This window comes from Neofelis nebulosa, chromosome 3 (genome assembly GCF_028018385.1).
Source record: "Neofelis nebulosa isolate mNeoNeb1 chromosome 3, mNeoNeb1.pri, whole genome shotgun sequence".
NCBI lineage: Eukaryota > Metazoa > Chordata > Mammalia > Carnivora > Felidae > Neofelis > Neofelis nebulosa.
Window position 1 is genome coordinate 27,899,197 of NC_080784.1, and position 26,732 is coordinate 27,925,928.

Genomic DNA, 26,732 nt, shown 5'->3' on the forward strand with positions numbered 1-26,732 from the left:
AATGTGCTTTAAATATTGTCGTTAGCTGCTGTGTAGTACAGGCTCCATGCTTAGTGCTTTGCCTGCCACGGTTCTGTAAACTTCCCAGCACTGCCCTTTTACACAAGTTAGAGAATTGTTAGCTTACTTCTAGTTATAGATGCCTTTATTGCCCCTAAATCTCTCTTCTTTTAAAATTTTTATGTTTATTTATTTTTGAGAGAGAGAGAGAGAGCACAAGCAGGGGAGGAGCAGAGAGAGATGGAGGCACAGAATCCAAAGCCGGCTCCAGGCTGTGAGCTGTCCGCACAGAGACTGATAAAGGGCTCGAATCCACAAACCAGGAGATCGTGACCTGAGCCAAAGTCGGACACTTAACCGACTGAGCCACCCAGGCGCCCCCCCAAAACTCTTAATTCTACTGAGTTTTGGTTTTTAGTTAACTGCTCTCCAGTTAATTAAAAATAATTGAATATTTTCTAATGTAGATTTTGTTGTCAGCATCTGCTTCAGAAAATTCAACTTCTTCTTCCCTGTTGCTACTTTAGTTTGCACTGTTTCTGTGCGTTCAGGTCTAATGAAAGAAATACATAGGACTCAGAATCTTTAGAAAACAGATATTTTTAGTAACAAGATTGCTTCTTTAAAAGTCACCTAAAATAAAGCAAAACTGCAGCCAAACTTAATGGCAGATTTCTATTGTAAAATAGCAGAAATATAATAGGTAAAGTACTAGTTACAACAAAAAAGATTGAGATTTTTAGGTGACTTTTGGAGAAACAATAAGGCTTTCAGGTTTTTTCCTCTACCTCAGAAACTGCAAAATAAAAGCTCCCATCATATAATTGTCAAGCCTTGTTAAATGAACATACTGCTTTACTTATTTAAAGCAGGTCTGAAGTTCTCAAAGTATGCAGTAAAAAAACTCTGCTTTTCATGGGGCTGTTACTTCTTTGTTTTCCTACCCTTTGCATGTGATCACTCAGCTACTAAATAAAGATAGAGCCATAGCTGTTAGCTTTACATCTGATACATGAGTCCGCTTCATGATAAAGACCCTTTATAAGCCAAACCTTCACGTTGGGATTTCTTCTTGGAATTAAAAAAAACAAAAACAGAAACACAACTGTTGCCATGAAAGCTTATTCATCGTGATGAAAGAGTAACCACGGTTTGAGATTGTGGTACTTGCTCTTTTATTCTGTTTACTCTTGAGTCAGTGTGTAAACATGTGGAAAATAATTATGATTGCTTTCATTCAGAGATGAAATAGTATGGAAAGTCCTGGCAAAATCTCACTCCATCTTCTCAGCCCTGGCTAGTTTTTACTATCCCACATGTGAGAGTGGCCAAGATTTAGTGCAAGAGGTGCTGATGAACACTGTTCCGGCAGCTGCGTCCTAATTCCAGATAAGGCTATTCCTTTGTACTTTATAACGAAGCCATTGACTAGATGGCTTATGGATTAAAGGAGGGGGAAGAGCTTTATAAACAGCAGGACCTATTACTTAGTAATACAGGAGCATTGCCTTCCATATATTCCCAAGGAATGTATGTACTTTAGCTTGGAAGTGCCAATGAATGAAAATTCGGGACTCACCAACAGCAGTGGCTCCGACGTTTTTAGACATTATATAATATCTCTTTAACCACTTATTTGAATATGACATTTCTGCTTTGTTTTAAATTTATGTTGTAGTATAGTGGTAAATGGTAACAGCTACTGTTCTCAGCAGGACACAAAATCTTAACTATTTGAACTGTTAGAAGAACTTGTAATTGAACCCTGCTTGTTTGGACTAGTTGCTATTGTATTTAGTAGCCTAACCGTCCGTTGGGTGGTATTACAGCAACACCCGCCATCCCTCCACGCCCATGTGCTCACATACCAGGTGTGGCGGGGAAGTGTTTTGGATTAATAAATCATTACATCTGGATTTGACTCAAACAGTACTTCTCTCCTTTGGGAGCCTCCATGTCTAAGAATTCCCCGTAGCTACTTTCTACCTAATACAGCATGTGCAGCATTCATTCCTTGGCATATATCATAGTGATATTCTGCTTCTAAACATTTTTTATGGAAAGAATTATTGCAGACGGCAGTTCTTTTTTGCAGCCTGACTGCAGGGGAGCAGGGTTGCATGCATTCCTATGTCCGTTAAACTTCCTGGAAGCAAGCCAGTATGTTCTGGTGAGTTTCCTGTGCAAGCAGCGAGCCACTAAAAGGCTTGCACGGTATTACAACTCTTCTGAGGAGAGGAAGCGTTAGGAAATTCAGCAGTAAAGCAGCAGCAACAAGCAGCCACAGTGGTAGTAAAGATAGGGAGGTTCCCGGTTAGCGTATTTCCCAGTGTGAGGCAGTGAGCACACAGCTTCCCATTCCGCTGCCTGAAGGAGGCAAACCAAAACTGGCTTCTCGCAAGATTTTTCTAGTTTCATGTTTATGATGCTAAGTCATGTGATAATACTGTACCACAAGTTGCCAACTTTGCTTTACTCTAGAGAGGATCCTCTGCTGCAGTGCTTTTTTCCCACCTTTCTGTGTCTTTCTTTCTTCTTTTTTTTTCTTGAAAGAGAAAAAACCGTGCAATGTATGTTTATGCCTACACCATGCCGAGGCGACACTTACCAGTAAATAATCTCTGTATCCCTGAGGTAAGATACTGTTTCTGCTTTCCCTGCACAGTGCTGCTGCAGCACGGAGCCGATCCAAACATTCGGAACACTGATGGGAAATCAGCCCTGGACCTGGCCGACTCTTCAGCGAAAGCTGTCCTCACAGGTAAGGAAACAGAGAGCTACCACGCTGTTTTATCTACGGGACCCCTAGCTTGACTTTACATAAAACCTTTCTGCGCTGAATTTTATTTTCCTGCTGGTTAAGCTCAACAAATATGCGTGCCATTATCTCTACTTTATTATTGATTTGCTATATTAACTGTCTCATTAATTTCTATGCTGTCATAGGCATAAGCAGTAAGACTGTTTATTCTGCTTGGAATTTCTGAGAATTACGGCATTATATGGTAGCATAAAGTATTCACTCATGTGTTAGTCCTTTTTTATGGATTCGAGCATAATTTCCCTGAACCTCCTCTTCTCCGTTGATTTCTTTTGAAGACCTTCACCACTGAGCAAGCAAGGGCATTTGTATTACTTATAAAAGTAGTTTTGATTGGAAAGACAACCTGCTGCCTTATTACTCAGATCAATAGTTAAATAAAATATGATGCTGCTCCTTCCTTGCCGTTCTGTTTATATTTTTATCCTGTCTTCTCACTTTGCCCATGATAGCTAAGTACTTTGTAGATGAGGCAATGTATTGCCTTTTTCTTTCAGATAATGAACATTTGGGGCTTACATATTGGTTTTATCAAGGCAAATGTCAAGAGCCAGCAAAGAGGAGATGCTGGCATAGAAAGGCTGTCTCATAACAATATAGAAAATAATGCTATAAGTGAGAGGATACGGAGCAACTGTTCTCATTGATCTTCGTTCTCAGAATACTGCATTGGATCTATTTTTGTTTTTATTCGTAGCATCTGAGTTCTGCTGCCTTTGCCTTCTTTTACTTAACTGACCTTTGTAATTTGGAGCCTCTTTGTCACTGCAGTGCTAACGGTATTGTTTTAGGTTGTGTGAAAGTAAATGACTTTTACCTTCCTTTTAAATTTGCCCGTGTTTGAAGAAAATAAATCTTATGTTCACTTTTAAGTTTAGAGTACATGCTGCGCATTTTTAACAGAGCCTGAGGTGCGTGGAAAAGGTTTATACGCAGAAGCTTTGAAAATGTGTGGAATTTTGCTTAATTACTCCACATACACAACTTCTCACTATTGCTAAAATTGAGATAAATCTCTGCTCAATCCGAGTGATAAGACTTTTCACCATTAATTAAGTGATTCGAATTGGTGAAGTCATTTGGTTGCTGAATCAAGATAACATATACTAGAGAAATAAAGCTATTTTAAACCAGTGTAGATAAGAGGAACTTTAAGTATAATTATATAATTTTAACTAATGCAATGAAAAGATAGAGCCTCAGGCCTCCTTCCATCCCCTCTTTTCACAAAGCACTAGGGCCGTAGTAGTAGCAGCCTTGGAGTGGGCTGTGACCGGAGGAGAAACAGCGTCCGTGGGAATCGAGGTGTGTTCCAAACGCGGACCAAGACTGTCTCTGTGGCTGAGTGTCCTCCTTCTGACCTTTCCTTCTCTTCAACCCTCAACGCCTTTCTTGTCCATCTGTGAGATTCATTTAATGCAACCGTGTTTTTAAATCCACTTCCAAGTTTTTCCGAAGACAAAGTTGAAATACAAATTATTAACAGCACGAAGCTATGTCCTAACTTGAAATGAATTTCTGGGGGGATGATATTGGCTGCTCTTCGTTTGCAGAAGAGCTTTGGCATAATAACTCATGGAGACTAGATTCCTGGAAGACAGATGCCGTATCTGTTAAGCTTGATTTGAAAACCCTCTTGGGCTGTACTTTGCTTAGATAGGGAGATACTAATTCTTCTTGGTCCTAATACTGAATTCATTAATTGTTCTTTTCATGAATAGTTACCCTTTTGGAAATGATGTACCACTTTTTAGGTTTAAAAGGTAAACATTCTAGTGGTGGTAGTTCATTTTGTGGAAAATATCAGCTAGTGATATTTACACGTTCATGTTATATAATCTTAGTGAATTAACACTTTAGGGAAATGGATTCCAAAATGTTTTTCTACCCATACAGGTTTCCTTCCAAGCAGTCCTTCTGAATGGAATTATAGAGGCAATAGTATTTCCAAAGCTAAATTAAGACAAGAAAGCACTGATAAAAAGAATCTTTTGAAAGGAATGCCTTAATTTAGAGTTATTAGAGATTATTTTGGGTGATGTGTCATTCTTTGTTTTTATGCCAGGTGGGGTTTTAGTACTGGTACTTAGCTTAAGAGTAAACTTCCTGTTCTTGGTATTTTTCCTCTTTGGGAATTTAGTTGCTGAAGATGGTTTTCTAATATCTTTTATGTTACTACTTATGCATTAGGCAAAACGGTATACAGGTGTATATGTATATTCCTTAAAGGAAGTTAGCAAAGTGAATATCTCTTTTTATAGAATATTTTAAATATTCTACATTGAAGAAATGACTAATATCCTCGTCTGCATAAAGAATGCATGGATTTTTATGAAGCCATAGAAAACAACAGCATACCTTTAGAATAACTAATTGGAGAGACTCATCAAACTCCTATTGCGCTAAGTGAATGATACCCAAAGAAGAAATCTTGAGGGTTTTTTCTGGTGGTGGTGGTGGTGTTGGTTTTTGTTAGCCACTCTGAAGTTCTGGCAGTTAACCTAAGATCTTGGAGGTGGTTGTTTGTTTTTATTTTCAGGAAATAAGCATATATAAAGCCTAAAACAGCCTATGTAAATTTTATTCAAGAGGAGTGTGGGTGTGCCTTTACTTTGGCCTTTTCTTCCCCCCCCCCCCCCCCCCCAGTTAAAAGAAATACATTCCTTGTGGAAATTAAGGAAAGTAGAAAAAGTACAAGAAAGAAAAAATCATTCTTAATTCTACCACCTAGAGAGACCATTTTGGTCTATTTTATTTGTAACCATTTTTTCTGAGCACACATATCCCACACTCTTCTTTCTCTTTAATCAAATCAATCTTATACATTGCATGCTGCTTAATAGTACTTTTTTAAAAAATGGAATTACATGGATACTCCCAGAATGCATTAAGTTTTCTTCTGCAACATGAATTTATAATGACTTTATAATATCCTTCTATGGATATATTTAATTTTTGAGCTAAATCCCCCATTTAGGTAGGTTGTTTTCATTCTTTATTCTTCCTTGTAAATGTAGAGTCATTTTATCAATTCCATTGGAAATGTGCTTCTTTATCATGTTCAGCCTTAGCATCCACAAACATGTTCTCTCTCTCTATTCCTGACTGAAGTATGTGGGGATTTGGAGAACGAGGAGCTTCCCTCTTAAGGGTCTGCACTGCATGTGGTGTTATATGGGGAGAGCCACATTTAAATTAAAGTTGGTTGGGGCGCCTGGGTGGCGCAGTCGGTTAAGCGTCCGACTTCAGCCAGGTCACGATCTCGCGGTCCGTGAGTTCGAGCCCCGCGTCAGGCTCTGGGCTGATGGCTCGGAGCCTGGAGCCTGTTTCCGATTCTGTGTCTCCCTCTCTCTCTGCCCCTCCCCCGTTCATGCTCTGTCTCTCTCTGTCCCAAAATAAATAAAAAACGTTGAAAAAAAAATTAAATTAAAGTTGGTTGACACAGGAAATGTTCCTTACAGAGGGCAAGGATGTAGGGGTGTTTGCTAATCCTGTAAAGGTGGTTTTGTAGGGCACAGTGGGAAGTTGAGTCAGGAGAAGCCGTAACAGCAGATTGAAGCTGAGAGTTTGGGAAAGGATACCCAACCAAAGGATTGTTTATCATCGGCAGAACCAAAGATGAGTTTAGATGGCCACAAGGATGCCCAGTTAATTGGTCCCAGCGGTTTTCTAGCAGGGGTAAGGAAGTAGAGAAGGAGGATGCGTTTGCACCAAGGTGTCTCAAGCATAAGCTTTAACTTGGATTCATTGCACTTCTGAGGAAATCCCAATTGGTGATTGATGGGCTGGCTCCCAGGCTTTCCAGAAGGACTCAGCCTTGGCTCAGGCTAGAGGCAACGTTGAGGGGTCTGGCATGTGCTTGCTGAGTGTGGCATGTTCGTCAACAAAATATATCTGGAGTCCTACTTCTTTTTTTTTCTACTCCATTGCTCCCTACTGCTTTTTAGAAGAAACCAAAATCATCTTCAGCATGATTGGTGAGGACTGTAGGGAACTGGACCCTACCCAGATAGGTTTGCTCAAGCCAAAATTTAAGATTCCTTTCTTTTTCTCATACTTTGCATCCACACTGTCAGTAACTCAGGTCTACAGTACTTTCAAATCTCCAACCCAGCCATGTCCTACCAGCTTCACCGCTTCAGCCTTAGTACACGCCTTGACCGTCTTTCTTTTGTTTGTGACGGCAGTAACCTTGTAACGAGTCACTGCCTCCACTAATTTTTCACTCAGTTTTCACTGTAGCTGGAGTGGTCTTTCTAAAGCATAGATCGGCCCTATGATTGGAAAATCCCTTAATATATTCTTATTACCCTTAACTAAAGCCCAAACTCTTTGGCCATAGCATACCACGATGGGCCCCTGCCTTGCTTATCTCTCATCTGTCTTCCACTGTTCTGCCTTGATCTCTTTGCTTCAACCACAGCTGGATGCTTGCTATTCTCCAACAGACAGACGAAGGCCTTGTCTGTGTCTGGACTAACACATGCTGGTTACTGAACCTGGAACACTGCCCCAGAACTTCCCATCGTTCAAGTCAAATCTCCACTTAGGTGCTTACTCCTCAGAGATGTCTTTTTGTCCTCAGTCCCGTTAGCTTTCTTTATTTTCTTCAAGGATTTATTGATATCTGAAATGGCATTTTTTTTTTCTTGTTTATTTGCCCCAATACAACGAAAGCTCTACAAGGATTTGGACTGTTGTGTGTCTTGCTCACTTCGTTGTGCCCAGGACTTAACATAAACACATGAAATGATTAAATAAACAAATACTTCAAGCAAGCGTCTGATTACTGGTGACTGAGGGCAGCGTATCTTCCAGGTCCTACAAATACTCGTTAACCATTAATTACTTGGTATCTCGTGCCGTATTGTAATAGTCTTATTAAATTTTGTACTTCCCAAAAATGGTTTTGGATTGCTTATAGTCATGTACATACTCTGTTAAGAGTACATTTAAAATAATTTTTAAATTGGTGTGACGGGTGGGGTGTGTACTGACCCTTTCATCAACAGATTTCTCGGGTAGCTCCTTTGATCGAGAACGTGCCAGTTCTGGAAAGATCAAAGTGCCTGCAGCTGTCACATCAAACTTCTAGATGTGAAACCAGGGCCTAATTTTTACTGTTTTTTTGTGGTTTTTTGTTGTTTTGGTCTGTTGTTGTTGTTGTTGTTGTTGTTGTGTTTTGGCATGGCTCCATTACTATGCTGTTTTGCACACTAATACTCCGAGGTGGCATATTGCGTATCAGGTGTAATACCTTTTTAATAACCTATGTGATTGAGGACTGATTTCCTAGACCCTTACTTTGAACTTTAGGAATTATTTTTATCAGTTAATAAGAAGCCTAATAGTATAATATGCCGCCACCCCTCCCCCGTAAAGAAACCATAAGAGGAAATAGCTTACTTTTAAAGAATAGCTGTATGTTTATCTGCCTCATTTTTATTAGGGAAAATTATTGTTATGTTAAGATGAATTCCTGGTCTTTAAAAAAAATTCCCTTTAGTGTAAGAGTAAGAAAGTTAAAATGGGTTATTGCTGAAATAAATCAGTGTGAACACTCCTTTTAAAGATATGTTGAAAATGTTAATCCCTTAACCACATAATTCTTAAGAAAATTTTATTAATGCTTTGATCTGTCTATAATTTTGGACATGAGTAGGAAAGTGTAAGATTTTGTTACTAAAAGTGATTGAAACACCTTTTTTTGAAACTTTAAATGTATGAAAATAATTTAGGAGAGGATTATAGAGCTAGTACCTTTCTAAAAAGCCCTTAGCTGACATAGGTCATATTGATTTAAATTTTAAAATATTGCACCTTAAATAAACAAGTCAAAACCTTACTGAATCTAGTGATGATGATGATGATGATGATGATGATGATGATGATAGACAACTCCTGAGTGCTTCTGTCAGCCAAGCACTATTCTAAGGGCATTGAACACTGGGAAACAGATACGATTGTACCCATCTTTACAGATATCAGAATGGTCAGGTCACATTTATGAGTTCACACAGTTATAAAGGGAAATTACTGGGATTTGAACTCAAACAGTTTGGCTTCTGAAGAATCAGTGCTCTTATGCAGAATCAGATTTTTTTTACCTACTCGTTCATTTAGAAGGATGTGGTATAAACATATTTGAAAAATTGGACTAACTCATGAATTCAGGGCTTAAATCCAAGGTATTAACGTGTTTCTCTGCTTTCTTAAAGATTAGTGCTTTCAAAAAAGAAAATTCACCTGATTGATATTACCTGCAAGACTCATCATCATATTGTTATAAAATGAATTAATTGGGTAATTTAAGTTATTAATCTAACTTTATAAATGCTATTTTTAAGTCTTTGCTACCTAGCCAGTAGGTTTGAATAACATTCAGTGGACACATTAAAAAACACAATATTTTGAAAGTATAAGGGACGATGTAATTTCAAAATGTTTGAGCTGTTCGTAAATAAGAGGCACCTCAAATAATGTATGTAGTGTAAGCCTTTCATGAGTTACAGGCAGTTATGTATGTTTAGGAGTAAGAGGGAATAGAAACTATGTTTCTGTTTAGATAACCCAGCCCTCCAGTATTTCAAACTCTTCCCATCTACCTTTGGATGTAATTAAACCTAGCAAGCCTACATCATTAAAACCAGCATGATCTTTCAGTGCACCAAAAATGACATCTTTGTGAAGCATAATAACTTGTTAGTGTATACCTTGAGAGCACCTGTCATTTTCCCCAGTGAACTGTAACTGTAACTGGTGTGTAACTGTAACTTTCACACAGCATCTTCATTGCATTTTGGATTACAGCTTCAACTACAACCAATTTATGGCTACTTTTATTTTTTTTAAGTTTATTTATTTATTTATTGACTTTTTATTTTTGAGAGAGAGAGAGAGCAAGGGAGGGGCAGAGAGAGAGGGAGAGAGAGAGAGAATCCCAAGCCAGCTCCACACCAGCAGTGCTGAGCACGATGTGGGGCTTGAACTCACGAACCATGAGATCATGACCTGAGCCAAAACCAAGAGTCAGATGCTCAACCGACTGAGCCATCCAGGTGCCCCAAATTACGGCTATTTTAAATGGTTCTTTTAAAATTTCTTACAATAAAGTAATTGCTATTAACATTTACTTTCTTAAAATAGCACATGACATTAGAATGCATTAATGCTTTGGTATCGTAAGGGTTAATAGCTCTATTTTTTTTTTTGAAGTTTTTATGACACTTTTATTTTGACATAATTGTACATTTTCATGCAATCGTTAAGAAGTAATACAGAGGCCCCCTGTACCTAGTGTGTTATTTTCCCCTAGGGGTAACCTCTTACAAAAACTGTAGTATGGTATCATAATCAGGATATTGACATTGATATAGTCAGATGCAGAACATTTCCATCTTAGCAGATGTTTTTCTGTAGTTTTCCTGTTTATAATATGTTTATCTGTTTTGGTATTGGGGTAATGCTGGCTTCATAGAATGAGTTAGGAAGTATCCTTTAGGAAATGTTGAGTTCTTTTATTTTCTGGAAGAGATTATTTTTTTTTTGGTCGAATTCACCAGTGAAACCATTTGGGCCTAGGGCTTTCTTGTTTGGAAGATTATTACTGATTCAGTTTCTTTAATAGATACAGAGCTAACCAGGTTATATATTTCTCCTTGTGTGAATTTTGGTAGTTTATGTCTTTCAAGGAATTGCTCAATGTCACCTAAGTTGTCAAATTTCTGTGTGTAGAATCGTTTATAGTCTTCTCTCATTGGGCTTTTGGTGTTTGCAGGATCTGTAATGTTCTTTCCTGTTTCATTTTTGATAATTGGTAACCGACTGATTATTTAGAAGTATGTTGTTTAGATGCTAAATATTTGGAGACTTTTCTGTTACCTCGCTGATATTACTTTAGAAACTAGAGTTTGATTCCATTGTGGTTGGGCAATACTCCTTATTTTTTCTTTCTTTCTTTCTTTCTTTTTTTTTTTTTTTTCTTTTTAAAGTTTTTGTTTTATATCCCAGGATGTGGCCTATTTTGGTATGTTCCATGGGCACAGGGTAAGAATGTGTTTCGGCTTTTATTGGATGGAGTATTCTATAAACGTTTGTTAGGTCCTGTTAGTTGATGGTGTTGAGTTTTTCTGTATCCTTGCTGATTTTCTTCACAGAACTTCCACTGATAGCACAGGGCAAGAGGTGGGAGAGGGCAGCCTCATTACCATTGGATTGTAGTGCAAGTGTGTGGCACTCGTGGTCTCCACTAACATTGTGGTGAGGAGGGGCTAATTATTACCTAGCAGATATGAAAGTCCTGGCTCCCAGTGAGGTTGTAAATCTAGGCTCATCACTAGGCCTTTGCTTCATGAGTGTGGGTGGAACTATATAATTCTTCTCTTTTGTTTTGTTTTTGTTTTTGTTTTGAGCTTTGTTTTTGTTTCTGTTTTTTTTGTCATACTTGGCTGGAATAGGCTGGTGATTGTCTAAAGGTTTTCTGTCTTGCTAGGCTGTCCCTTTACTGCTCCTTTGTCTAGAGGGAGCAGGCTTTCTCTTGTCTGCACCCATTGGCATTTCTAGATTGCCAGCTTCTTCAGCTTTTAAGTGTGTGTGTATGGAGCAAAAAGAACTTGAAAACTCACCAACATGCCGTTCCTTGGGAATTGAGATCCCTAACCAGGCTGCCTTTTCTGTCCACCTTTGGGAGTCTTCATCTGTTTATCTTACATATAAGGTCCAGGTTTTTTAGGTGTACTTAGCAAGAATAAGGAAAAGCACACATCTCCATTTTCGTAGAAGGAGAAGTGTCAAAAGTCTTTTTAATTAGTCATTACTATATGGAATGAGTCATTACTCAGAGTCCTTACTCTGAGGATGTATGCAGACAGTGAAGCTGCATAAACAGTAGGGATTTTTGTTGGATATCTATTTTTCTAAATCTACCCACAGATCAAAAACCTAGATTTAAATAGCTTTGCGCTATGAGGGGTAGTAGTGGACTCTCAGTACTGTTCATATAATATTGCAAAGAATACCATTGCTTAATGAATGCTTTTGCTTTTTTAACTGAATAAAAAGCATAGTTATGATTTTAGTTTTATAATTGAAATAATTGTGACTGTAAGAAAAAGTTATCAGTAGCCTGCTACTTTTCAGTTGGTAACTGGTAGAAAAGCTTATAGCCTCCTCTTTTGGGATCTTCTTTCTGTGCTGTTCACTAATTTCATTGACTCTGGCACAGCCCTAAGGTGGGAGGAGGCCAGCAGCCAGTGTTTTCGTAGTTTGTCTCATCCAGAGGAATTACATTTTGAAACTTTAAAAAGTCACTAAAGCTGTGGCGTGAAGTTTTTATTATTAAACAAAACAAGGTGTCACTGCGTGGTGGAATAAAGGGAATATTCGGTAATTATTTAGGATCAACAAGGTTCCATAATTAAAGTAACCAGCTTAGTGTTAGTGAATTTCCTGTCGGAATTTCTACAGAGTACCGTCTTTTCCTGCTGTGCCCCAGCTTTGCTACACAGGGTGTCAGTGTCCCTGTCTTATATTACTCGTTCATAAGGCTGGGGAAACCGGAGCAAGGTATGATGCAAAAGATACAAGTTGACCTAGAACAAAAACCTTCTTTGGACAGATACCTGCTGTTATGCCCGGTATTTTCCAAGCAGAACTGTCCTTCCACCTGCCTGCGTTCAGTACCCTCCAACATGCTGTTTGAGCAGATGTCAGTGAGGGACTTGTGCCGGCTGCTAGGCAGAGGCTAAATAGATGTGTGTACCCATTTGCTTAGGGAGCAGGTTAGGGGAGCCTTGGAGCGGGAGGCTTGTTGACCATAGAGGCACCGTGCTCTTTGCAACCGTTTTTATGCCAGACAGAGGCAGAGGTGTCACTAGCAGCAGGTTTGTGGCTACAATGTAAGACTGCGGCAGCGGCTCTACAGCCCAGTTACATGAAGTTTGGAATCAAGAATATCTGCATTAGTTCCTAATTCTGCCACTTACTAGTTGTAAACTTGGGGAAGTTACTTTGCCTTTCTAAGCCTCAGTTTCCTACATTTTCTCATTGAGAGAGTGGAGGTGATGATACCTACCTCTGGGGTTGTGTATGGAATAAATTTATTTGAAAACACTTGATACAAAGAAAACACTAAATTGTATTTTATTAATAATGAGCATGTTTATTGCTTTGACTTTAAATATTACCAGCTCAGCTCTTCTGGGGCTTGTCCGATCATTTGCATTGTTCTTTATTTTATTCTTTAGGTTAGATTAGTTAGTTATCCTTAGATCAACTACATTGACATCACTTGGAACTTGTTAGAAGTGCGTATCTTACAAAAATAAACTCAAAATGGATAAAGGACCTGAATGTGAGACAGGAAACCATCAAAACCTTAGAGGAGAAAGCAGGAAAAGACCTCTCTGACCTCAGCCGTAGCAATCTCTTACTCGGCACATCCCCAAAGGCAAGGGAATTAAAAGCAAAAGTGAGTTACTGGGACCTTATGAAGATAAAAAGCTTCTGCACAGCAAAGGAAACAACCAACAAAACTAAAAGGCAACCAACGGAATGGGAAAAGATATTTGCAAATGACACATCGGACAAAGGGCTAGTATCCAAAATCTATAAAGAGCTCATCAAACTCCACACCCGAAAAACAAATAACTCAGTGAAGAAATGGGCAGAAAACATGAATAGACACTTCTCTAAAGAAGACATCCGGATGGCCAACAGGCACATGAAAAGATGTTCAACGTCGCTCCTCATCAGGGAAATACAAATCAAAACCACACTCAGATACCACCTCACGCCAGTCAGAGTGGCCAAAATGAAGAAATCAGGAGACTATAGATGCTGGAGAGGATGTGGAGAGACGGGAACCCTCTTGCACTGTTGGTGGGAATGCAAATTGGTGCAGCCGCTCTGGAAAGCAGTGTGGAGGTTCCTCAGAAAATTAAAAATAGACCTACCCTATGACCCAGCAATAGCACTGCTAGGAATTTATCCAAGGGATACAGGAGTACTGATGCATAGGGGCACTTGTACCCCAATGTTTATAGCAGCACTCTCAACAATCGCCAAATTATGGAAAGAGCCTAAATGTCCATCAACTGATGAATGGATAAAGAAATTGTGGTTTATATACACAATGGAATACTACGTGGCAATGAGAAAGAATGAAATATGGCCTTTTGTAGCAACGTGGATGGAACTGGAGAGTGTGATGCTAAGTGAAATAAGCCATACAGAGAAAGACAGATACCATATGGTTTCACTCTTATGTGGATCCTGAGAAACGTAATAGAAACCCATGGGGGAGGGGAAGGGAAAAAAAAAAAAAAAAAAAGAGGTTAGAGTGGGAGAGAGCCAAAGCATAAGAGACTGTTAAAAACTGAGAACAAACTGAGGGTTGATGGGGGGTGGGAGGGAGGGCAGGGTGGGTGATGGGTATTGAGGAGGGCACCTTTTGGGATGAGCACTGGGTGTTGTATGGAAACCAATTTGACAGTAAATTTCATATATTAAAAAATAAATAAATAAATAAATAAAAAATAAAATAAAATAAAATAAAAAAAATAAAAATAAAAAAAAAAAAAAAAAAAAGAAGTGCGTATCTTCAGGCTTCATCCTAGAATTACTGAATGAGAAATTTGGGGGGTGGGGCCCAGCAGTCTGTGTTTGACCATAAGCCCGTCAGGTGATTTTGGTACAAGCTCTAGTTTGAGAACTTTAGGTTATCTACTGGTTCTTTAGTAAAGGGAGGGGAAGGGAAGTCTGAATCACCAAGTTTGTTCTTTGCTAATACTTTTGATGAGAGTCATAAAAATATGTTGACTCTGAGATGTTTAGAAATTATCTGTGATTTTAACTGATTCATGATACCTGGGAAAATTGGAGGTCAGTATTCTTAAGTATAAAATGGTAAATTTATAGTTAAAAACATAATACATCTTGGATATCATCAAGGAGACGTGGAAACGTAACAAAACAAAACAGTATTTTACTCATAGACAACAATGACTCCTTAGTGGTGGTCTTTGTACCTCTGAAAGTATAAAATTTCCTAGACTGAACAACCACAGTAATAGAACAAACAGGATCGGAAGCAGAGGGGATTTGTCATTCTGTAGGATGGGAATAAGCGATGAACAAAATCATCAAAATTTTGTCCTTATGAACCTTTCATGCTTATGAGGGAAGTATGTTAGGGTGAGACATTAAGAATATGTAATGAGTCTTTTGAGTTTCCAAAGATGTAGATGGAAGAGAGATTGATCAAAAACTTCACTCTACCTACCAGAAAATAAACTTGTAGGTTTATATAGAGTGTACTGGAAGGAAGTAGAAGTTGATTCAGAGAGTGTTTGAACAAATACGGGAGAAAGCCATAAATAACAATATATAGTTAAGGTCGGGAACACCAATGACGCCTTTTCACAGCTTAGGAATTTGCTTTAGCAGTATATTATTAAGATCAGATGAGCCAGAGCTCTGCATCAGTATGATTAGGAGGGTAGGGGAGAATTCTTTTCCTCTAAAATTTGTTGACACTGCCCTGCCTCGTCCCCATCCCCAGGTCTTCACATGTCTAATTCGGATCGATGAAGAAAAGGGGGAAGAGTGTATTCTATTTGGTATAACAGAAAATGTTGCCTTTCAGGAGGCCTCGAGTCTAAGTTTGGAGGAAAGATGAGACCCAGTAAAAGTCTTAGATTTGTTCTCCATGGAGCTCTTTTTAGTTTCTAAGCAGGGGATTTGCTTGGAGAGTGTTCTAGTTCAAGAATATGAATTAGACATACACGCATTAGGTGTGTTAATATAAGGAAAGATAAGAAGTAAGGAAACTGCTTTGGAGAAAAGAATAATTGAAGCTTGAGGTGATGATGGTGAGGGCATGGATTACTAGACTGGAATGAAGAGAAAGGGATGAGTTCAAGACATGTGAAAAGAATGGATTTGATAGAACTACAGTGTGTGTGTGTGTGTGTGTGTGTGTGTGTGTGTGTATTTAACTTTTAAATTTATTTAGGATAAATGGGCTAGCTCATTATTCAGATATTTGGGAGCCAAAATAATATGCGTAGAAAGCGCTTTATATTTGGGAACAAGAGATGCCGGTTGTCTGCCCCTTGTTAAAGTTTTGTGGCCTTTGGGTAAGTAATTTTGTTTCTGTTTTTTCTTCTGTAAATAGAAGTGAGAATGGCAGATGATGATCTTTTCTTTAAAATTAATCGATTTCTGTTTGTTGTAATTATATGATGAGCCATTAATCACAAGGGCATCAGAAAGACATAAACACAACTTACCTGTAACACTACTGTATTCTGGCATATCTACATTTTGTTCTACATAATTGGATAATAAATTGATTCTAGATCCTTTTTTTTTGTATTTAGAATATCTTGGTGGGATGCCTGGGTGGCTCAGTAGGTTAAACGTCTGACTTCAGTTCAGGTCATAATCACTGTTTGTGAGTTCGAGCCCCGTGTCGGGCTCTGTGCTAACAGCTCAGAGCCTGGAGCCTGTTTCAGATTCTGTGTGTGTGTGTCTCTCTCTCTCTGCCCCTCCCCTGCTCACACTCTGTCTCTCTCAAAAATAAATAAAACATTAGAAAAATTAAAAAAAAAAATATCTTGGTGCGTTCCTTTTTAGGCTACTTTGAAGCAGATTTGGCTGAAAAGCAAATGGTTCTAGTGGGAATTAAGATACTATGTCCTTATAGTAGGTTGGGTCCCAAAGTTCCTTGGAAACTAACCTCTAAAAACAGAGAGAGAAGATTGTACGCTATTTTATGCTTGTCGATTTTTGTCCTCAAAAATGTGTGTGTGTGTGTGTGTGTTTCTAATCATTTTCAGCCTTTACCAAAGGATAAAAGAAAACAATTATATTAACAGGTATTACTGGAATGAGTAACAAAAAAAGGCAAATAGTCATAGGCCAGCCCTTTTATGGCCTCAAAATCCCTAAATAACAGTTGTTTCATTTACTTTTTCGGGTCATATTATTTAGAGAAATTGAATATTATTTCACTAACATTATCATGTTATTTCATCTTCCACATGGGTGCCATTTCAGTTTCCTGACTGCTTATGTGTACCGACTTTTCCATCCTACCTTAGCTGCTCATACTGTGGTCAGACTCTTCATCTTGTCTTGTAATAACTGTCGTACATCCAAAATCTTCATTTTGTACCGGGACTTACGGCTTTTGTCCTTCTCTCTCTCCAACTCTATTATTTTATGCATTCTTGAATTTCATCAGGCCCTCTAATCAATAGACTCTACCTTTTTTTTTTCAATATATTACCCCCTTTGTCTTTACCATCTTATTATCCAGCTTAGATTTTATTGCCCACCATTGTCTTCCCCTGCTCACGAACACTGTTAACTATTCACCAGCTCTCTAGCCAGTGTACTCCCTTGGCAATACTGTAGTATTTATTAAGCCCGGCTATCTGTCTATTTTATTCCTCCACTTGAGAAATGAATGGGGCTGGAAAAGAAGAGAGAGTTGGAAAACTCCAAAAAAAAAAAAAAAAAAAAACCTGGAGAGAGAGTTGTTTGATTTCACTTTAGTATCATAACCATAAATCTCACATCGGCTTTTATTCTTGTTTCAGCCCTTTCTCTCCTTGAATCTTTAGCACCTATCCTCTATATCTTTTTCTCAGCTAATTTATTTTCTCGTATTTCATTGAAAAAAAAGATCCCATCAAACAGGAACTTGTTGCTGTGGCCATTTCCGCCAGCCTGGCTACATCTGTACTCGCCTACTCTGCCTTCTGTTACGGTGAGAGAAGCATCCTGCTTCTATCTTCTACTTTTGCTCTGGATTTCATCCCGTCTTACCTGCTCCAGGACCTTCTGCAGTTTTGCTCTCCCTGTTGGCTTATAACCATTTGTGTACACATGGATTCTAGTAGCTCCCATCTTTAAAAAATACAGTAAAACAAAAATTTTCCTCTTGATCCCTGCATCACTCTCGAGGACCCCATTTTTGTACCCCCCCCTCCCCCCCCCCCCCGGAGCACAAGAAGTTACCCATCGTTGCTCTTTACTTTCTTCTTATTCTGAACTAAACTCACCTGGTCTAATTTTTGCCCCTAACCATTGTGATAAAATATTTTCTTTTTTCTCCCAAGTTTATCAGTAAATTCTGTTTTGTATATCTAGTGGTCACTTCCCTGTGCGGCCTCTTAGCAGCATTCAACATAATTTCGAACAACTACCTGTTTTGAAACAGTCTTCCGATGGCTTCTAGGTTACCGTACCCTCTTGCTCTACCCTCCCACCCCCCATTTCACTGATTCTTTCTCCTTTGGTCCACATCTAAATACTGGAATGGCCCAGAAGTAGTTTTAGGATTCTCGTTTCCTTTCTGACTTTGTAGGTGACCTCCTCTAGTCCATTCACTTTAAATAAATAGTATCTATATGGCCTCTCAAACCCTGTATCCCACCAATTCATGACTGTAGTGCTGACATATCCTACTTGACACTTCCAACTTCATTGTAGACATCTCAAACTTACCATGGCCAGCACAGAATTCCTTATCTCCCTATCTGATGCCATTGCCAAGTCCATCAAGCTTGAACCCCATTCTTTCAGATTCTTAAGAAATGGCATCAAAATCTACTTCAGGCCAGACTTGATTCTTCTCTTGTCCTCATACCTTGTATTCAGTTCATCACCTAATTCTGTTGGTTTCACTTCCAAAACTGATTCCAGATTTATTTCTCTCAGTCTTGCCTACCGCCATCAAAATTCTAATTTGGACCAGGGCTAAGAAAAGTGTGATCTATAGGCTGGTTCGGATGAGCTGTTTGTGTCTGGCTTGTGATGAGATAAGGGAGTGGCACCAGAATATAAATCAACTAGTTAGTTTAGCCAACTTTTTATAAATTTTCAAATATTTATTTTTGAGAGACAGAGAGAGCATGAGCCGGGAAGGGGCAGAGAGAGACAGGGGGGACAGAGGATCTGAAGCAGGCTCTGTGCTGACAGCAGCGAGCCCAATGCAGGATTAGAACTCAAGAATGGTGAGATCATAACCAGAGCCAAAGTTGGACACTCAACCAACTGAGCCACCCAGGTGCCCCCCCCCCGACCCTTTTTAATAGCAAGACTTCTTTGATGAAAACACGTTGCAAAGATTTTGCCTTCTGATGCAAGCTCCTGATCTTTTGCTGGCTAGCTCCTTTGATGAGTGCTGGTTTAGACCACCGCTGACACCCTCCTGTCAATGTTCCTTTAGACCACTGTCTGTATAGCAGCCAGTAAACTTTTTAAAATTTTAACTGGTTAATTTCATTCTTTTAAAAAAATTTTTGTTTAATGGTTATTCATTTTTGAGAGATGGAGAGAGACAGAGCATGAATGGGGGAGGGACAGAGAAAGAGAGGGAGACACAGAATCCAAAGCAGGCTCCAGGCTCTGAGCTGTCAGCACAGAGCCTGAAAAAGGGCTCGAATCCACAAACCAGGAGATCATGACCTGAGCCAAAGTCGGACACTTAACCAACTGAGCCACCCAGGTGCCCCAGTTTCATTCATTTCTTTAAAAGTAATTCTACTCATAATAAAATTCAAACTCTTTATCTGTCCCCTACCTATTTATCTGATTGCATTGTGTAACCGTTTCTCTGTTGCTCCTTATAGTCCAGACATACCAACTGCATTTCTATTAACCATAGACTCCAAGTTGGTTTCTGTCTTGATTTCTTTTTCTGCCTTCTATCCTCTCCTTGGTGTGCTGATTCCTTTACTGGAGTGTTCTTTTCCTCAGATCTTCTCTTAACTACTTTCTCTCAATATTTAGGTCTCAACTCAAAAATCACTACCTCAAATAAGTTTGTCCTAACCCCTTAAATAAGCAAATGTCCAGTCCAGCTGCCGGTCCCCCTTTACATCACCTATCTATCACTGTCTGAAATGACTTCATTTATTTACTATTTTGCTTATTTATTCCTTAGCTCCCAATCCCTGAATTCTAGTACTGGCTTCTTGAGAAGTGAGATTTTTCTCTTTGTTCATTGTTTACAGTGTCAGCATTCTCTAAATATTTGTTAAATGAATGATCATTCAGTTGATTGCTACTTCATAAACTAGAACTGTTTTATTATATGCCACTATAACATGGTAAAATCAAAACAGCATTCCAGAACTATAAAATGTACAAGAAATGATAACATCAGTCAGGCAAGCTGCCAATGACCATAAAATCCAGAAAAGGATCCTTGATAAGTTATTGAATCTAATGTTTATTTGTTTGTTAATCTGTGTTGATCTGTTGATCCCAGAATCTGCAAGGGCCATTTCCTGCTCATTTAAATAAACTATCAAACTTGCTCTTTAGTTAGATTGCTTAAAAAATAGTCCTCATCATTAATGAAAAACAAAACAAAAACACCTTTTGTATAAAAATTCATGCTCTCTATACACCCTCGGATTGTTTTAATATTTCATAATTTCAGCACACATTCTTTACTGTTTCCGACGTAGAGCCTTCTTTTACTGTCTTATTTCTCTCCTTGATGAAACAGTGCATACATCCTCATGAGGTTTCTTAAATCTCCATACAGTTTGATCTTAACTTAAATTTTTTTTTGATGTTTTCTTTATTTTTGAGAGACAGAGACTGAGCGCTGGCAGGGGAGGGGCATAGAGAGAAGGAGACACAGAAATCCAAACAGGTTCCAGGCTCTGAGCTGTCAGCACAGAACTGGACACGGGGCTTGAACTCATGAGCTGTGAGATCATAACCTGAGCTGAAGTCAGATGCGTAACCGACTGAGCCTTCCAGGTGCCCCAATTTGGTCTTAACTTTTAAAGAAAACAACTTCTGATTCTATTGATTCTCAAGAGCCTATATCATAAGTTAGATATTCTTTTTTTAAGTTTATTTTTTGAGAGAGAGAGTGAAAGTATGCATATGTGTGTGCAAGCAGGGGAGGGGCAGAGTGAGAGAGTGAGAGTAAGAATCCCAAGCAGGCTCTGTACTGTCAGTGCAGAGCCCTATGTGGGGCTCGATCTCATGAACCTTGAGGTCATGACCTGAGCTGAAACCAAGATTTAGACGCTTAACTGACTGAGCCACCCAGGCACCCTAAGGTAGATATTCTTGCTAAGTTTAAAAACTTCATATCTATCATTGTGTTGATTTCAAACATTTCATTTTAACAGTCAGCTTGTTCATAAAGCTGACTGTTCATAAAGTGTTCCATAACACTGTTAACACCTAAAATTTTTACATAGCAAGGATCCTCTTGTGCTTCTGAAGAGTGTTAAAAGGGATCTTCCGGTGACAGGACTTTTCCTGACACCTGCCATGCCGTGACATTGCCACGGTCAAGAGCCATTTAGGGCATTTTAGGGTATACAAAAGATTGAAAGCCTTCCATGACTGAGAACAATCCTACTCCAGCATGATATGATTTTTGTGGGCATATTTTCCTGTGTTTGCTCAGAGGTCATAAAATATACTGATGAGAAAGAAGCCATTGGTAATTATTTTATAAAATTAGGTTGTTATCTGTTGTCATGGAGGGAAATGTACTAAAAACTAACCCAGTTTGGGGTTCTTCTCATTCAAATAAACAACCTTGCCTTTTTTTTTTTGTAGACTTAATTTCCAATCTACAAAACTTTTAATTTTATATTTTTAAGCCCTTAATTTTCCCCTTTTTCTCTTTTTGGTTTTCATCTAACTTCTTCAGTTATAAAAGACTTTTCCAAAATAGCACAAACAAAATCTAACATGTTTAGTTCATTTTTTTTTCCAAGAAAAAGGTGGCAATTTTTAAGAAATTTTAACATTAACCTACCTATAGAAAGCAGGTATAATTATAAAACGGCAGCTGAAATGTCAATGGTGCATTCTTCAATGATTGACTCAGTTATAAGTCTTATTATAAAAGGGGGGAAGATGAACATTGGGTTGTATGTTCAGAAGTAATCAGATTTTACATAAAAGTCTTTGAAAAAGCTTTGGGTAGATCATTAGTGGCAGTTTTAGGTGTTATTATTATTTATATCTCTAGAGAACTTAATGATATTCATAGCTGATAGCTTGCCATTAGACCTTCGATAAGCAAAAAATGACAGATTTCATATCCTAAAATACAGTGAAATTTTTATAGCTTAAACTTCTTAATACACATGCAACTGCCATTCTGCCTCAAAATTGCATTATCTGTTGGATAAGTAGTTGAGCTACTGAATTGCGTGACTCATGTGTCGTTGTTAATGTCAATCTTCCCATCCACTCTTTCCCCAACATTTATATTTTAAAAATATTTCCGATTTAAAAGAATAGTAAAATGAATACTTTATATACTCTTCCCATAGATTCACCAATTGCTAACATTTTCCAGTTTATTTTATATCTTTTTCAATCTCAATATTTTTTCTTCTCTGAACTATTTTAGAGTTACTTATAGACATTGTGGAGCTTCACAGCGAAACACTTCAGCATGTATCTCCTGAGAGCCAGAACACAATTATACTTGGGAAATTAAGCATTAATACAATTCTGTCTCTAATATACAATCCCTTTTCCTACTGTTTTAGGAAAATATTTCTTGGCCTCTGACTTTTCTCATCAATACCAAGTAACTCTGTTTCTTTAGGTAGCTTTTGAGCCCTTTGAACTCTTACTTTTTTAATTTTAATTTTTTTAATGTTTATTTTTGAGAGGGAGAGAGAGAGAGAGAGAGAGGGACTGTGAGCGGGAGAGGGGGAGAGAGAGGGAAACACAGAATCTGAAGCAGACTCCAGGCTCTGAGCTGTCAGCACAGAGCCCGATGCGGGGCTTGAACTCATGAACTGTGAGATCATGACCTGAGCCGAAGTCAGACTCTCAACTGACTGAACCACTCAGGCACTCCTGAACTCTTTCATAGACACGTAGAGATTGGTAGATCTGTTCACTGAAACATTTGCCTTTTTTCTTTTACGTCTTTTACTTTTGGTTTAATGATGTTACTACTGGCTGTGTTTGCCTTGTTCTTTACAGGGATATTTGGATGCAGGTGGTAATTACAGAACATGATGCATTACTATTTATATTAGGCTCTTAAGAAATGCATGATAAAATTGTTTTAAAAATAAAATTAAGACTTTTTAATCTCCCTTCAAAAAACTTATTACTGATCTCCTCAAGGGAGTTTAATGCATTGGTGGTCCAGACTGGATTTTCTAAGAGTGTATAATTGTCAATAATAAAAAATATATAAGCAAAAGGTTATTCATTGTTTATAGTTGCAAAATATTGCAACCTTCCTAAATGACCACCTATAGGAAAATGGTTGAACAATCTGTGGTACATATTTCATAGACGTTTCATGGCTATAAAATAACGAAATTCTTTATAAACCGAGGATGTAATTCCCTAAGGAGTATCATTTACTGGAACAAAATATGAAAGGCCACTTATAGTGTGCTATCCTTTGTGTAAAATGAGAAGTGATATCTAGTCCCCAGTTACCTTGCCTGTCTGGCCTTCTTCACACCTTTATGTTGCCCCTCCCACCCACACTGTGTCGGAGTTACTCTGTGTGAACAATAGCATAATGGCAGCGCCGATGGTATGTCACTTTTGAGATGGATTGTGGAAGACTGTGGCTGCTGTCCTGGGCTTTTTTCTCATCCTCTTGGATCCCTTGCTTTGAGGAAGCAAGCTGCCATGTTGAGCTACCCTATAGAGAGGCTTGTGCGGGGAGGTACTGAAACCTCTGGCCAACAGCTAGCGAGAAACTGAGGCCTGCCAGCTGCCACGAGAGAGCACTGTACTTGGTGGCAGAGTCTCCATCCTACAGCTCAGCTGCAGCTCTGTTAGAGACGTTAAATCAGAATCATCCAGCTAACCATTCCCGGATTCCCAGCCCTCAGAAATTACAGGAAATATTTGTTCTTTTAAGCTGCCAAGTCTTGAGGTAATTTGTTAGGTAGAAATAGATACCAGTACACAAGGGAACATTTTTAAAAAGATTTATTTAACTGGTTGTTGTTGTTGTTGTTGTTGTTGTTGTTGTTGTTGTTATTCAAAATGAAATACAAGAAGGCTAAACTTGAAAACATTGAAATTGGTTATCTACAAGGGTGTAGGGACTCCAGTGGGAAAGAAGGTAAGGCATTTTCTATAGTATACCTTTTTGATATAATTTTAATTTCTGAAAGCATGTTAATGTTTTACATATTCAGAAATAAAATCAGGGGTGCCTGGGTGGCTCATTTGGCTAAGCGTCTGATTCTTGATTTCAGCTCAGGTCTCGTGATCTCACAATTCATGGGTTTGAGCTCTGCATCAGGCTCCGCACTGTCAGTGCTTGGGATCCCCCCCCACCTCTCCCCCACCTCAAAATAAACAAATAAACTTACAAAAAATTAAATTAAATCAAGGGTGCGAGGGGATCCTAAAATTTGATTTGAAACAAATGAATGAACCATCTGCATTTCAAATAAAACCACACTGAGAGAAATAAAGAAAAACAACTGATCCAAGGAACTTTTGAACCCAGCACTTTGACTTTATACCTTCAGTCTAGAAGGGGAAGAAAGGGGGCGCCTGGGTGGCGCAGTCGGTTAAGCGTCCGACTTCAGCCAGGTCACGATCTCGCGGTCCGTGAGTTCGAGCCCCGCATCAGGCTCTGGGCTGATGGCTCGGAGCCTGGAGCCTGCTTCCGATTCTGTGTCTCCCTCTCTCTCTGCCCCTCCCCCGTTCATGCTCTGTCTCTCTCTGTCCCAAAAATAAATAAAAAACGTTGGAAAAAAAAATTAAAAAAAATAGAAGGGGAAGAAAGGACAATTTCAAACAAACCTTGAATTCTTTATATTAGGCTTTTTGCAGTGATAGGAGATAGTTATTCAGAAATGATTTTCTGTATATTGTGAGATTGGATAAATGTGTTGGGAGCCAAGACTCTTACTATGGCACGAGAAACACAAATGTGGAAGACAAAGGAGAATCTTGTGGCATTCTATTGAAGGTGTAGGAATCAGGATCATGGGCGGGGGTGGGGATCTTCTAGGTCTGCTGCAGGAAAGGCCTACAAACAGTGTGTTGCCCACAGCAATGGAGCACACCTAATTTCTGTATCTTGGTTGCTATATGCTATTCCCTTACATGTGATTAAAAGAGTTCTTTTGAAAAAAAAAAAATGACTGATTTCAAGGCTAGTACAGGATGGTGTAAGATGAACCAGAGCATCTTATTGTGCTAAAAAAGTAAAGAAGTGCTCGAAAAAATAATGGAGATATGTCAAAAGGACACAGGAGACATCTTGAAGGGGCTCCCACTGACCAGCTCTGGGACAATTTAACCATCAAAATAAATAGTGAGAGTAATGGATTATAACCCATTAGATAAAATAAGAATAGTTATATTCATACGGTGATAATAAATGAGTGAATGAATGAATGGGAAGAGGTTCTTTCTTACTGTTAGAATGTCCATTGATAAATGTGGAGGGACTGTTGGAGTTGGAAAATCACCTTTTGCGACCATCATAGTGAAGACTGGTTAGGACAAGAAACAATAGTGGATGCTAAATCTTGAGGCCCAGATTTAATGAGCAGTAGGTATGCAACCGGTTCTCAGCATGTCTGCCCATGGATTGATTATTACTTAGGAAAACAGTAGCTATCCAGTGGAGACGTTGGACATTACCGTCTTAAATTATTTAATTTAAATATTTATTTAAATTAATTAAAGCAAAATTAATACAATCAGTGAGTCAGATAAACTTTCTGTGCTGGCAGGTGTAATACTTGAGAAGGACGTCGTATCTCTTATGTTGTAGTCTAGCCAGGGATGCAGAACTAAATCTCATGAAAAGACATTAGACAAATAGAAATTTAGGCACATTCTATAAACTAATTCTCCTGTATTTTTCAAAAATGTCAATGTCTTGAAAGACAAAGACTGAAGCAATATTCCAAATTAAAAGAGATTAAGGAGACATGACCTCTGAATGCAAACTGCATGATCCTGGACTGGAAGGGGAAATGCTATAAAAGATATTATTGGAACAATAACAAATTAGAATGCTTACTCTCTGTTAGGTAAAAGTGTTGAACCAGTGTTTAATTTCCTGAATTTAATTACTTTGCAATGCTTACATAAGAAAATATCCTTGTGTTTTAGGAAACAGATGCTGAAGTAATAAAAGGCAAAGAGACACGATGTATTGCAACTTTCTGAAATGGCTCAGGAAACTTATTTGTTACTTATACAAACATACCCAGAGATTTGGAGGGTGTTGGGAAGGAACAGTATTTTTTTTTTTTCTCTGCCCTTCAAGGCTCTCCAGCTAGATTATGAATGAAATTTATGTGAGACAGATTAATAGAAAAAAACCAAAGTTTTAATACATGTGCATGGAGGCCCACTCACGAAAGTGAGACCTAGAGAAATGACCAATGCAGGCAGTTTTTACACATTTAGATGGAGAGACTATAAATTTGTGGGGAATCGACAGGGCCAAGAAGACAGGTGTTTGGGAGCTCTAATTAGTAGAGAATTCCAAGCAGAATTTAAGCTGAGGTGGTAGATGAGAAAAGACCAGGTTTGTTCCTGTAGCTTTCTTGGCTTTCGAGTCCTGTCTCTGGTGATAAGGATATCTTCTTACTTCTCAAGACAAGGAGGGAATTTGTCATATAGGAGACTTGTTTACCACTTTCAGGGGGACAGAGGAGGGTCTGAGGGTCCTTGTACCAGCTCTTTCTAATGTTAACTTATTTAGGAAGAATCCATATATCATACCAAGTGACGCAGTTTGGGGTGGCCTGCCCTTGGCCCCTACTGGGAAAAGAGGGAGAGAATGTAAAGCACATACTTAGGTAGAGAATTAAAAGTTGGTGAGTCTGGGCAAAGAATCCTCTGTACTAATTTTGCAGTTTTTCTCTAGGTTTGAAATTATTTCAAATACAAA

At 38.6% G+C, this 26,732-nt stretch overlaps 1 protein-coding gene across 2 annotated transcripts in view; it reads left to right on the forward strand.

The window, feature by feature from the left end:
* The window catches only part of TNKS (tankyrase), a 215,731-nt gene that overhangs the window by 60,597 nt on the left and 128,402 nt on the right, over positions 1–26,732 (forward strand). For both annotated transcript variants that reach the window (XM_058720163.1, XM_058720162.1), the window contains exon 3: positions 2,666–2,761. In XM_058720163.1, the coding sequence (XP_058576146.1) occupies positions 2,666–2,761 (96 nt within the window). The remainder of the gene's footprint in view (positions 1–2,665; positions 2,762–26,732) is intronic.